This window comes from Meriones unguiculatus, chromosome 21, assembly GCF_030254825.1.
Source record: "Meriones unguiculatus strain TT.TT164.6M chromosome 21, Bangor_MerUng_6.1, whole genome shotgun sequence".
Classification (NCBI taxonomy): Eukaryota; Metazoa; Chordata; class Mammalia; order Rodentia; family Muridae; genus Meriones; species Meriones unguiculatus.
Genome location: NC_083368.1, coordinates 22,826,088 through 22,839,865, shown reverse-complemented (window position 1 = coordinate 22,839,865; position 13,778 = coordinate 22,826,088). Strand labels below are relative to the sequence as shown.

Here is a 13,778-nt window from a genome sequence, read left to right as displayed (position 1 = left end):
TCCCACCAGAAAGGACTGATCAAAGAGCAGGCAACTGAGTTCAAGTCAAAGACCATCTATTCTCCCTTTACTAGAGGACCCACATGGAGCCTGAACTGTCTATGGACCCCATCTGAGCAAGGTGGGAGGTGGGGGTTTAGGTCCTCTCTGTGCATGGTCTTTGGCTGATTATCAGTCTCTGCAGTCCGCCCGGCCCAGTTTTGTTGTTGTTGTTGTTGGTCTCTTTGTGTGGCTCCTTTCCCTCCTGGGTCCTTCTATATTCCCCTGCTTCCATAAGACTCCCTGCACTCTGTCAAAAGTTTGGCTGTGAGTCTCTGCATCTGCTTCGATCCCCTGCTGGGTGGAGTCTTTCAGAGGACTTCTGTGGTAGGCTCCATCTGTTCCCTCTTCTACCACTTCCACTGTCTAACCTGTTTTCCCTTCTGAACAAGAGTTAAGCACTTCCCTAGGGTCCTCCTTGTTGTTTAGCTTCCTTAGGTCTGTAGATTATATTATGTTTATCACATTACTCTTCCCATATTGTACCTAGTGTTAAAATATGCATTCTTGCCTGAAAATAAGTATCAACTTTTAAAATAACTGTTTTAAAATATCTCTAACCGGTTTCTTAATTCAACAATAAAAACCTATAAAATGCAAAACACACACACACATGTATACACACACGGATTGGATGGGCTTAGCCATATTTCTTTCTGGCTAATGCAATAGAAGTTTCATATCTATACTATTTAGATATTCCAAATTATTTTTAACTCAAATATAATACAAAAAATGTATGTTTTTTGTAGAAAAAAATTCTATAAACTGTGTGTTTGTGAAATGAACTGATGAAGTTTTCCCCATATTATTTTTTCTTTAGAGATTAACAGGTAGTGGTAGAAAGACCATTTTTAATATTTTCAGTATTCACTTTTTAAATTAGTGTTTCTGGTTTTATTTTCCTGGCATTATCTGTCTGTAGCAAATACTACATAGATAAATTTATTGTAACTAAAGCAAAAATATACCCTTTGCATACAAGCAAAAAACTAAAATCACAACCAGAAAACAAAATACATACATTCACATAACATTAAATATTTATTCAATGGTTTCTTTCACTTTACATAATTTGGTGTATAGTAAACAATATATACTTTTTCTCAGCACTTTGAAGTATCTTAAATATTTGTGTGTATCAAAACTGTAATGTACTGTCTAATGTAACTTATCCTGAATTCAGGCAGATAGTTAGAAAAATATAAGATAGGACAATCACTTCAGTCTTTTCTGTGAAATCTTTTCTGTGAAAGCAAAAAAAAAAAAATGATTTCATTGTTTATCCAACGGAATTGAGAATAGTGATGAAACATTGGGAAACTGAGCCAAATCTGCAATCCTACATGTAATGTAATATCATGCTGCCTACCAGCATGGTTCTGCTAGGCTCCAGGAATGCATCAGGGGAGCTGACACATACTAAAGGCTCTCGATGATGTCATGTAAAAAGAGCTATAACAAGATTTTCTATTTGAATGTCTGGAAGTTGACGGGGCACGTTCACTTTGCCCGGCTCGAGAGGTTATATACTGTCAATGGGTAACACCCCATAGTGCTGACGACAGGGCAATAAATTTAGACCTTGTGAATGATATTGAGTGTCTAGAAGTCTGAAAGTGACCAGGTCAGCCATAAGAACACTCACAAAGTGCTGTTTTGGTGTACATTCCTAGGATCAACAATAGTAAATAATGCAAATGCAGGGCAGTAAAACGGGTCGTGGAGTTGGCCTAGAAAAGGATGCCGATCATATTTCCTCATGTGAGAGTGACAGAGATGTCCACTACTCTGTGTGCCATACTACACAAATATATTATTGAGCGGTACAATTTATATACCAATATTCTGTAAATGTAATTGTGACCATAAAGTATTAACCATTTTTTATGATTTCCATATGAGGTTTTTAAATCATGGATGATTTTGAGATTAGTATTGTTTTGTATGTTTAATAATCACTGTGCACATTTTTATTTCTGTTAATTTTGTCCAATATGTTATCATCAGGCCAAAATATCTTAACACTTGATCAAATTATTTATTTATTTATTTATTTTATAAATTAGTTTTAATTCACTTTGTATCCCAGCTGTAGCCTCCTCTCTCATCCCCTCCCAACTCCATCCTCCCTCCCTCATCTCCTCCCATACCCCTCCCCAAGTCCACTAATAGGGGAAGTCCTCCTCCCTCTCCCTCTGACCCTAGCCTATCAGGTCTCATCAGGATTGGCTGCATTATTTTCCTCTGTGGCCAGGTAAGGCTGCTCCCCACTTACGGGGAGGTGATCAAAGAGACAGCCACTGAGATGATGTCAGAGACAACCCCTTTTCCCATTACAAGAGAACCTACTTGGACACTGAGCTGCCATGGGTTACATCTGTGCAGGGGTTCTAGTTTATCTCAGTGCATGGTCCTTGGTTGGAGTATCAGTCTCAGAAAAGACCCAGATTTCTCAGTTCTGTTGCTCTCCTTGTGGAGCTCTTGTCCACAAGAGGTCTTTCTATCTCCCCCTTCTTTCATAAGATTCCCTGAACTCTGCCCAAAGTTTGGCTATGAGTCTCAGCATCTGCTTTGAAACCCTGCTGGATAGTCTTTCAGAGGCCCTCTGTGGCACGTTCCTGTCCTGTTCCCTGTTTTATCCCTCTTTCAATGTCCATCTCTTTGCCCTTCTGGGTGAGGATTGATCACTTGACCAAATTAAATGATATTTTCATTCATAAATCATTTAGCTATGTGTTCCCAATATTTAAAGTGAGTATCTATGTGGCTTCTAGGTTGGATGTATGCAGTTGCTCTCTTCTCTTATGAAATTGAGATTAAGAGACCTCATGAACCTGAGCCTCACAAAGTGAAATCGTTAATGAACAAATACCGTAAAATTTATGAAAATAATTTTCCACTTACTAGGATTATAGCTCAGGTTTTGAAATGTGTTTTCCGTTAGTATATTCCAAATATCTATTTGATGGGGAGATGAGGAAACTTTAAAACATCTCTCACTATGCATTCTTGGGGACTGAGGAATATAACCCGTACATTCAATGATGTTATTAAATAAATAATAATATCTTTAGCATAAGAATATTGTTGTTTATAGGGCAAGGCATTATATCTATATCTCATTTTCTAAAAGTTTTCATATATGTTCATGTAACATTAATTATGCTATTATACTCTATTATATATATACTTGCATGATATACAATATATATATGTATATATATGTATATATATATATTGTATACACCATATATAGAAACAATATGCGCATAAACATTTTAAAATTCACTGTACGCATATGCACATTTTTAGAAACCTGAAAAATCTTTTAAGTAAAAGTTGTTTTTCTTTGTATTCAACAATACAATTCATATTTCAAAAAAGTTTTAAAACATCTATAGAGTAGTGGCTTTTTAAAAATGCATGTTTATTTAGGGAAACTTTTATAAGAAGAAAAAAGCTGTTGAGTTTGTGTATCAGTTTTCATTTTAGAGAAATAAATTTTGATGCAGTTATTTAGATATCTAGCATCCACCTGGCACTGATCTAGGAATTCTGTTACTGTCTCCTCTCAGAAGGCAGAAGGAGAGGAACTGACTAGATGTAGGGTCACAGTGGTCAGGTAGCAGAGGGAGATAACGAGATTCTCTCATCTGCTTTCTGAATTAAAGGCCAGGCAATCGCCTGTTGTGTTGAAGCTGGGATGTCTTCAATGTAGCACGGCTGTCGTTAATGCCAAGTCCCTTTCACATTTTCCTGCACTTACAGGAGGAGCCGCAGACAGGATGTGAGGCACGGGAATCCGCTGACGCAATGCCGAGGGTTCAATCTGAAAGGTACGAGCAGGGAGCGGGGTCAAGCATGGCGCTCAACAGCAGCTTTCTGTAAGAGGTCTCCTCTCAAGTCTTTCACCTAAGACTGTGTCTTCATGAGTGTGCACAGCATTTGTCGGTGGTAATTAAACTTGAGTGCTTTTTGTGTGAATACTGAGCCACAGAAACAAGCAGCAGCAACAACAAAGGCAAGTGCTCTGGAGTGCAGGGCTGCCTGAGAGCAGGTAGTCAGTCTCTCATGCAGATTTTCTCAGCTACTTACCTCTTTCTGAAGCAAAAGTTTTGCCTTTGAAATTTACCAACAATACAGTAAACACCATATTTTTGAGGAAAACATACACAAGATACTTGTGATTTTAATTATTTTGAACCATAGACCTCTGTGCTGTTTAGAAGATTGATACTGTGTAACCATCTGCCAGGCTTTGTATGACGCCTACTGTCTTCCCAAACTTAACCACTGGGTTTACTGAATATTTGTTAATCATTCCCTTCCCCTAGTGCCTGCCAGTAACCATCCAACTTTCTTAAGAGTTTGACTATTCTAGATACTTTCATGGTGGAATCACACAGGATCTGTGATGTCATACGTAGCTCTTTTCACCTTTTCAAAGTTTCTTTACTCTTTAACATGTGTATAAATTTTTCTTTTTTATAAAAATCATTATTTGTTTGTAGCACATTTTGTTTATCTACTCATCCCTTTCTTTATTTAAATTTTATTTATTTATTTATTCTCTTTACATCCCAATCACAGCCTTCTCCCTCCACCCCTCCTGATCCCACCCACTCTCCCTGTTTCCCCTATTCTCCCTCACCTACCCCTCAGATAAGTGAAGTCCCACCCCCCCTTTTCCAGCCCACTCTTAGAGACATGTACTGTTCTCAGGTCTACAATTGCAGAGAATAATCCTTCAGAGATCCAGGCTTGCCCTGTCTTACAATTACCCCAACCCCTTCCTCCTTGTCCTGACAAAGAGCCGCCATGTTGGTAAAGTATTCATGGATCACTTGTCTCCACCTCAAACAGCTCTTTCTCCTGATGCTGCAGGCATATGGTTTTCAAGATAAAACTGTGTGCAAAAGCTTATATTTTAAAGTTTATAAAATTAAAACAACAAGAACTGAAGTGAAGAATGTCAAAACACATCTGTGGCCCTAGTCAGACCTGTGGGAGAGCAGACCACGGGTTCAGTCTACCTGGGCTGGAGATGAAGACACATGCTTACCACCCATTTGAGCCTTCTTGTGGTAAAGAATAGCATTCCTTTCCCTGCCAAGATATAACTCTAAGGCAGATTTTTGTTTCATTGTTTCATACATCTAATTCAGGGAATACATCCAGTTTGCCATTTGCTATTCATGGAGTACTTTTATAGAACATTATGTCAGTTCATGCTTATAATGCCCCGTGTCACAGGGATGAGAATGGTGGCACTTGAGGTAATGTCAAATATCCGTGGTGACTGTAGCTCGGAGCTTTGGCTCAAGCACTTTCTTGTGATGATCTCATTCATTGTTTAAAACCGGTACCAACATCGATTTCTATCCCTGAGTTATAAATAAAGCTTTCTGTTCTTGTTTTAACATCTGCCTGTTTTCACTAAGTGCTGTATTTGCCATAAAACTTTTATTAAAACATTTTAAAATGTTATAATCTATGTTTGGGAAATGAGTAAAATGAACACAGAGATGGTTCGAGTAACGTCTCACGTTACATAGCTAGAAGTGTGACTGTGCAGCTTATCCTAATTTCCTTTTACTCCAAAGCATGGCTTCCCAATCAGTGAATCACGCAGTGAACATAGTCTGCTTTCTGTCGGAGCTTCTTCCTTTCCCCGCTCAGTATGAGTTCAGGGATGGCAAAAACCAAACTCCCATTTTGCCTGTCACTTCACACTGCCTTTGCAGTGTATTCTTCCAAATATTATACATGTTATAATATATTCCTTCATGACTCGTGTGCCACTTTTCATAATTGAGAAAATCTCACTGCAAAGCTGTTATAATAATTAGATAATCACATAATAAGTAGGTGATTAAAGCTAGGTTACCATCCTCAGGGCAAGCCAACACAACCTTAGATAATTTTGTACTGTCTCTTTTACGTTACATTTAAACAAAACTGCTAGACCCTATGGAAAACTCTGCTCTGTAAATTGTACCTCTGCCCCCACGGTGGCAGCCATGCTGAGCACAATTTTAGAGACAGAAATGTAAGCGTAATCTCTAAAATTGGTTCTCTCTCATTCCTCTGACTTTTGCTTTTCAGCATACAGAAATGCAGCTGAAATTGTTCAGTACGCAGTGAGAAATAACAGCACGTTCCTGGAGTGTTCTCCCAAGTCCCCACAGGCATCTGTCAAGTGGCTGCTGCAGAAAGACAAAGACAGGAGGAAAGAGGTGAGTGCCTGGCCCCAGCCATCCATCAAGCCTGGGAGAGGGGCATGGAACACTAAATCACCACTCCACAGCGAGGCACAGATGAAACTAGGGAGGAAAGACATAGAGGCATCCTTTCATGTCAACAGCACGTCAAGTGTCATCTTTAACATCCTTTGTCCTGAGACTTGAGGGATTAACTGGAAATCCTCTTTGCCAGCCACCTCTGTAGCTAAGTGTTGGTAACAGGAGCTCAATTGCTGAGGCAAAAGAGGGATGTAAAGAAGCACTGTGGAGAGAGAGAGAGAAAAAAAGATGAGTGCGAATCCAGAAGCTAAGACTGCATACAGCAGCACCTCCATGAGATAAAGGAGGCTTTAAAAATGTTCCACTTCCCTCAGCAAGAAATCATGTTGAACTATAACCCTTTGTAGCAAAGAGCATTTTTCTGCCGTGTGGTCATGCTTCCACTGCATTAGCAGTCATGACCCTCATGTGTCACTCAGGTAACTTGTGCAATCGCTGTTTATGAGACCATTGGCTTATTTGTTAGTATGGGAAAGGCCCCTAGATTTGCAAATAAATGCATTCCCATTCTAAATTTTCAAAGATTATAAAGAACTATTTGAAAAGAGAAGCACTGTAAATTGCCATAGAGTAACATATTTAAATACTGAATTCCATACTGTTGATGTCATACTGTCCTGACAAGTGAGAAGAAAAAATTATATGCACATACTTGCAGCCCCTAATTCTAAAATGTCATGTTGCTAGTACACCATCAGTTTTGTTTGAGCCAAATGGAAATTGGACCCCCTCCACACCATCCCCTATTTGTGTGGGTTCTGTCGTTCCGTGTAATGTTAATCAAGGCTATGCAAGTGCACACCACTGAAAATTGTAGAATGCACACATCATATCAAACTTATGTGTACCTTGATTCCACATCTAACTCTCACTCATGCCTATTCAAACATGTTATGTGGTCTTTCATAACTGTGAGTTCTATGAGGCTGAAACATTAAATCATAGACTGATGACCATTTTTATAAATGAAGATTCATTTCAGGGTTGGAGAAGACAGGGCAGGTGGGCTTTGGAGCTCACTATTTCCCCTGAATTCATTGATAGTTTAAAAATTTTTATCTCTTCGGGGCCCCCGGGACTCAGTTTTTTGTTTTTTGTTTTTTTGACTCTATTGGTCTCCTTTTGGAGTTCCTGTCCCCTCCAGATCTTTCTATCTCACCCTTCTATTATACAATTCCCTGCACTCTGCCCAAAGTTTGGCTATGAGTCAGCCTCTGCTTTGAAACCTCCATCAGTAGAGTCTTTCAGAGGCTGTCTGTGGCAGGCTCCTGTCCTGTTCCCTCTCTTTTCCTGCTTCCAAAGTCTTTGCATTTGTCCTTCTGAATGAGGATTGAACATGTTCCCTAGGGTCTTCCTTGTTGTTTAGCATCTTTAGGAGTATATTTATGTAGTATGTTTATTCTTATTATATAGCTAATATCCACTTATGAATGAGTATATACCATGTGTGTCTTTCTGTTTCTGGGGTACCTCTCTAAAGATGATCTTTTCTAGTTCCCACCATTTGCCTGCAATTTTCATGATTTCCTTGTTTTTAACAGGAGAGGACCTAAAATCCTGGCTCAGATGTAGCCCATAGACTCAGTCTCCAAGTGGGGTCCCTAGTAAGAGAGCAGGGGCTGTCTCTGGCATGAACTCAGTGGCAGGCTCTCTGATCACCTCCCTCTGGTGGGAGCAACCTTGCCAGGCCACAGAGGAAGACAATGCAACCAGTCCTGACAGGCTAGGGTCAAATAGAAAGGGAGAGGACCTCCCCTATCAGTGGACTAGGGAAGGAGCACAGGAAGAGAAGAGGGAGGGAGGGTGAGATTATGAGGAGACAGAGGGGGCCAGAGCCTGAATACAAATTGAATAAATTGTAATAAATGATAATAATAAAATAATTAATTAATTAAATCAATGGATCTTACAAAGGATACACTTTCAGTTCCCTGCACACACATCAGAAAGTTCACATACCCCTGTAACTGCAGTTTCTGGGAATTGAAATTATCTGACCCCTGCTGGCTGGCACCTGTAGGTACATGATGAATAGTAACTCCCTCAATCACACATTTCAAATCTAAATACAACCTTTGACTTGTTTTATCTACACAATGGAATAATACTCTGCAATAAAAATAAGGAAATCATGAAATTTGCAGGTAAATGGTGGGACCTGGAAAGGATCATCCTGAGTGAGCTGTCCCAGAAGCAGAAAGACACACACAGTATATACTCACTCATATAGACATGTAATATAGGATAAACCTACTAAAATCTGTACATCTAAAGAAACTAATCAAGAGAGAGGACCCTGACTAAAATCCTCAACCCCCTTCCCAAAAGGCAAAGAGGAAGGACATCAGAAGAAGAAGAAAACAGAAAACAAGCTAGGAACCTTCCACAGAGGGCCTCTGAAAGGCTCTGCAGATATTGAGACTTATGGCCAATTGTTGGGCAGTGTGCGTGGAATCTTATGTAAGAAGTGGGAAATAGTAAAATCCAACATTAAAAAAAAAAAGAATGACATGTATTTTTGTATGGAACTTTGATAATCTAATAATGTTCACACAAATTGCATTACCTTTCTTGATTTTGGTCATATTTCTGTTTTCATTCAGAGAGAGAGAATCCAGCTTATAGATGTCAGAAATCTTCCTACCCCATGGATTCTCAATCTCTCACTGACAATAAAAATAGTTGCACTTGTAAAGCAATCACATCTCATATATGTAGCCAATACCGGCCACTAATCATTTAGTATTATAAGCCTTACAGTACTTAAACATTACCACATTTTTTTATTACCTGTGGAAATAAAATTTCTTGAAAGTCTTCTAAGGTAATCTTATTGCAACTTATTTTTAGACATTCTATAGCGTGTGTTAATTGGACAAGACTTTTTAAAACATTCAAAACTCTGGTTCTGCATATGTATTCATGTATTTGTGTGTGCACACACATGTGTGTATAGGCATGTACCGAGAATACTTATTGAACAAAAGAAATAAACATCATAATAGTTGTTTTGTGCTTTTACCAGTGAATAAATTTGTAAAAATAAAAAGACTATTTCTGGAATAAATAGAAACTATGTAAGAATTTCACTAATATATAACCATTTCCTATGAATTAGATGCCAAAACCACTACCAATCTTTTTATTGATTTAGGATGAAACTGCATTTGTCTGAAGAGAACTGTCTTAGTTAGTGTCACAGATGATATGATAAAACACCATGACCAAACCAAATTGGAGAAGTAAAGGGCTTTTTGGCTTACACTTCCACATCACTGTTCATTATCAAGGAAGTCAAGACAGGAACTCAGACAGGGTAGGAACCTGGAGGCAGAACTGATGCAGAGACCACGGAGGGGTGCTGCTCGCTGCCTTGCTTCCTTTGGCTTGCTCAGCCGACTTTCCTTTTTTCTTTTCTTACCAGGGATTATGTTTCATTTTATTTTTAAATCACCGAAAAAGGATATAATCGAAAGAGATCATATCAGTTTGATGCATTTTTTTCTGTTTATTTTCTCTCATATGATGTATTCTGTCCACAGTGTCCCCTCCTTCCATGCTGCCCAGTCACTCAGCCTACTTCCTCTCTCCCCCAGATGCACTGCTTCTCTGTTTCCCTTCAGGGAGACCAGGCATCTCAGGGATATCAACCTAACCGTGGCATAACAAGAAGCAATAAAGCTAGGCACAAGCCCTCATATGAAGGCTAGAAGAGGCAACCAAGTAGAAAGAAAAGAGTTCTAAGAGCAGGCAAAAGATTCAGAGACACTTCACCCCCATGGTTAAGTTTCCCCGTAAAAATCTCAAGCTAAACAACCAGAACTTTCATGCAGAGGACCTAAGACAGACCCATGCAGACTGCTTGATTGCCTCAGCCTTTCTTATAGAACTCAAGACCACCAGCCCAAGGATGGTGCCACCCACAACAGACAGGGCTCACCCTGTCAATAACTACCTAAGAAAATTACCTACAGCAGAATCTTATGGAGGCATCTCCTCAACTGAGGTTCCCTCCTTTCAGATAACTCTCACTTGTGTCAGGCTGATATAAAACCAGCCAGCACAGGCAGGAACCCACTTCATATGTTCCATCGTGGAATTCACAATCTCTTTTATTAGTTCAGTACCCAGGGGACAAGATTGCACATTGCGGAGAAAAAGGTGCATGTATGTGGTGGACCTTATCATAATGCTGTGTACTCTGAGAAGGAATGCTTTTCCCTAGTTGTGAAAGTCAACCATTATTTTTATATGTGTTGACTGTGCTGTCTTAGAAATGTCTTTGATTTGGGACACTCACAATGTTTCTCTCTTAGGTTAAGCTGAATGAGCGCATTATAGCCACCTCCCAAGGACTGCTGATTCGCTCTGTTCAAGATTCTGACCAAGGGCTGTACCACTGCATTGCCACTGAGAACACCTTCAAGCAGACCATAGCCAAGATTAACTTCAAAGTTCTAGATTCGGAAATGGTGGCAGTTGTGACAGACAAGTGGTCCCCATGGACATGGGCTGGCTCTGTGAGGGCTCTACCCTTTCATCCAAAGGACATCCTGGGGGCATTCAGCCACTCTGAGATGCAGCTCATCAACCAGTACTGCAAGGACACCCGGCAGCAGCAGCAGCTAGGAGAAGAACCACAGAAAATGAGAGGAGACTATGGCAAGCTGAAGGCTCTCATCAACAGCAGGAAAAGCAGGAACAGGAGGAATCAGCTCCCAGAGTCATAGAGCGTTCACCCATGGGGCTTTGCTTCTAGCAACAAATGCTCTGTCTTCACTGGTCAACTACTGAGCAAAGCCTTGTGCTTTACCCATGAGAAATTCCTGACAAAAGCTGGAGACTCGCTCTAACCTGCCTTCTCTGTGACCTGAACTGAGCATGCATCTTCTTGTATGATACAGACTAGCACTAGACATGTCATGGTACTCATGGTGCATAGAAATATTTAACTTATCCCAGATTTTATTTATATCTTTATGTGTCTTTTCTTCAACATCTTCAACAGAAGCAGAACTGTTACACCCTCGGATGAGCTAGGGCCATAAATTACCCTGTGCTGTTTCTGCTCTAGGGGTTTAGCTTTCTGATTTTTAGTGGGTTTTATATATGAAAACAAATTCCAATTCACAATTTTCACATAGTAAATGTCATATAAATGCATGTGACAGAATCGCCATCCAAAGTCTCGTAGGTTAGACAAATGACAGGCAAGAGAGCATCCAGATGTTATATAAAAGTAAGAGCGACTCATAAAAAGAATGTGATGACTTCATATGCTTCCAGTGAATTATAATCTTGCTTGTTCCTTTGTCTAAGATTGTAAGATGTGTCAGTTGCTGATATCTGCCATCAATTTTTCTTCTCTTGCTTCAGAAAGAAAAAACGAATAACCTGTTCCATCCAGGCCTTTGATGGGAGATATATTAGTGAGGCCTTGACGTCTCTACTGTTACTTTATCATCTTCCAAACAAAAGCACTTTGTTTTTTTGGAAGTTATTTAAGTTATTATAGAGCTACATATACTCTTGCATATTTAATTGATTTACTGTTTTGATTTTAATTTCCTAGCCTACTTAGAAAATTAAACAAAACAAGAATGAAACATTGTAAAAAGCATCCAATGTTCCCAGGGAGAGTGAAGCTATCAGAAAAGATAATTAAGATCAAAGTGTAAAATGTGCTGTGTAAAGGAATTTGTAACATGTAGCCTGTTTTCAATTTTAGCAATCAACTTCTGTGATTAATTCCTACATTTGTTTCACATATCATAATGATTTTTCAAGCAAAATATGGTTTTGTAATCATATGTGTGTGATGATGTCAAGAAAGAAAATTTCAACACAGTATGAACAAAATAGACTTTTTATAAAGAGTATCTATTTTGCTCATTCATTTTTCCATTTGATAATACTTTTTTAATAATGTTGCTACTCATGTTCAGGGATCTGTGCAACCATGGAAAATTTAATATTAATAATTATCTACGTTTGGATTGTTTTATGAGGTAAGTATAATACTAAAATTAATTTTTCCAATTTAAAAACAAAATAGGTAAAATATGAGAAATTTTCTCATTTTCCCTTAATTATACAACTCTCATTTTTATTTAATTTCATATAATGTATGTTTATATTTCCAGGGGAAAAAGAAAAATTTTACAAAACACTATTGAAACACACTTTTTATTAATAATTCATAGTAAAGGTAATAATAAGGGTATACCTCTTTTCTTAGTATTATAGACAAAACTCCAGGAGGTAAAATTATGGGTAGGGGTGTGAGTTGCTGGTAGATTCCATGTTTAGTATGTATAAGAACCTGGGCTCAGACAGAAAGAAACGAAGGGAGAAAGGGAGGAAGAGAGACAGGTAGGACGGAAGGACAGACAGACATCAAAGAAGGCAGGAACGAGGAAGAGGGAGGGAATACATTCATTATCAGAAGATAAAAATTTAGTTAAGAGATAGTAAATTCTGATGTTCCAAGAGCCCACTTCAGTGTTGTAAAACCCACAGTTAAAACAAGGCATAAATGTCACCCAAATGTGTATAGTGCTGCAATAATCTATTGTGTTTTCATATGCAAATTGTTTGCATGCTTAAAATGTTCACATCTTGGTTTTTTCTTATATACGCAAAACATAGCAGTTTGTTTACAGGCGCTGCTAACACCACCCTCTGTGTTTGTCATCAGTCTATTTTATGACCAGGGTAAAAACGACTTCCAAGGCACAGTTTACTTGCTCTCTGTAGAGTCAGCCTGCTAGACAGTGCTGTTTAGTTCTATGCTATTATTTGTCTGATTTAATACCTCCTGTTTTTGGCTTTTACCATAATTACATCTTAAATCCTCCATTCTTTTCTTTTAAAGATATAAAAATAACTGTCCAACATAACCCTGCCAAATGTAAAGTATATGAATTTCTCGAAAACATACTGCATATTGAATGTGGGTGACTCGTTGGTTTTATTTTGTGTATGTGGACAATTTAACGACGATATGTTTTTCTTTTCTGTTGTATATAGAATTACCTAGAGATGCACTTTTTCCCCCCAGAATGTAGGTTTGTGAATAGATTTAGCATGATGAAGCTGTCATTACAGTGAATGCTCACCCTTTGTAGAGAAAGCAAACTAGATATAGTCACCTCGTGAAAATTTAATTAGATGTTGAAGAAATCATTTGTCTGGCAAAATAAAACATTGAATTCCCCCGAGAATGTCTTTCACTTTTCTTTTTGACATTGTATGTGTTAATGTGATAGACACTACTGAATTGTTATTATCATTTAAAAATTTAATTATCCAGTTTTATGAAAACAAAACTATCCAACTCTTTTTTTTATCCAACTCTTATACCAGTAGCCTTTATTCAAGTACAAACTTAAATCCAACCAGTAACATCCATCTTCCGTTTATATTCATATTATG

The 13,778-nt window shown here is 38.5% G+C and overlaps 1 protein-coding gene across 1 annotated transcript in view; it reads left to right on the top strand.

Moving 5' to 3' along the window:
• Sema3c (semaphorin 3C) overlaps positions 1-13,481 on the top strand; it is a 166,509-nt gene extending 153,028 nt beyond the window's left edge. The window contains exons 16-18 of the mRNA XM_060374046.1: positions 3,811-3,878; positions 6,148-6,278; positions 10,661-13,481. Of these exons, the coding sequence (XP_060230029.1) occupies positions 3,811-3,878; positions 6,148-6,278; positions 10,661-11,074 (613 nt within the window). The 3' untranslated portion in view covers positions 11,075-13,481. The remainder of the gene's footprint in view (positions 1-3,810; positions 3,879-6,147; positions 6,279-10,660) is intronic.
• The last annotated feature ends 297 nt before the right edge of the window (positions 13,482-13,778 follow it).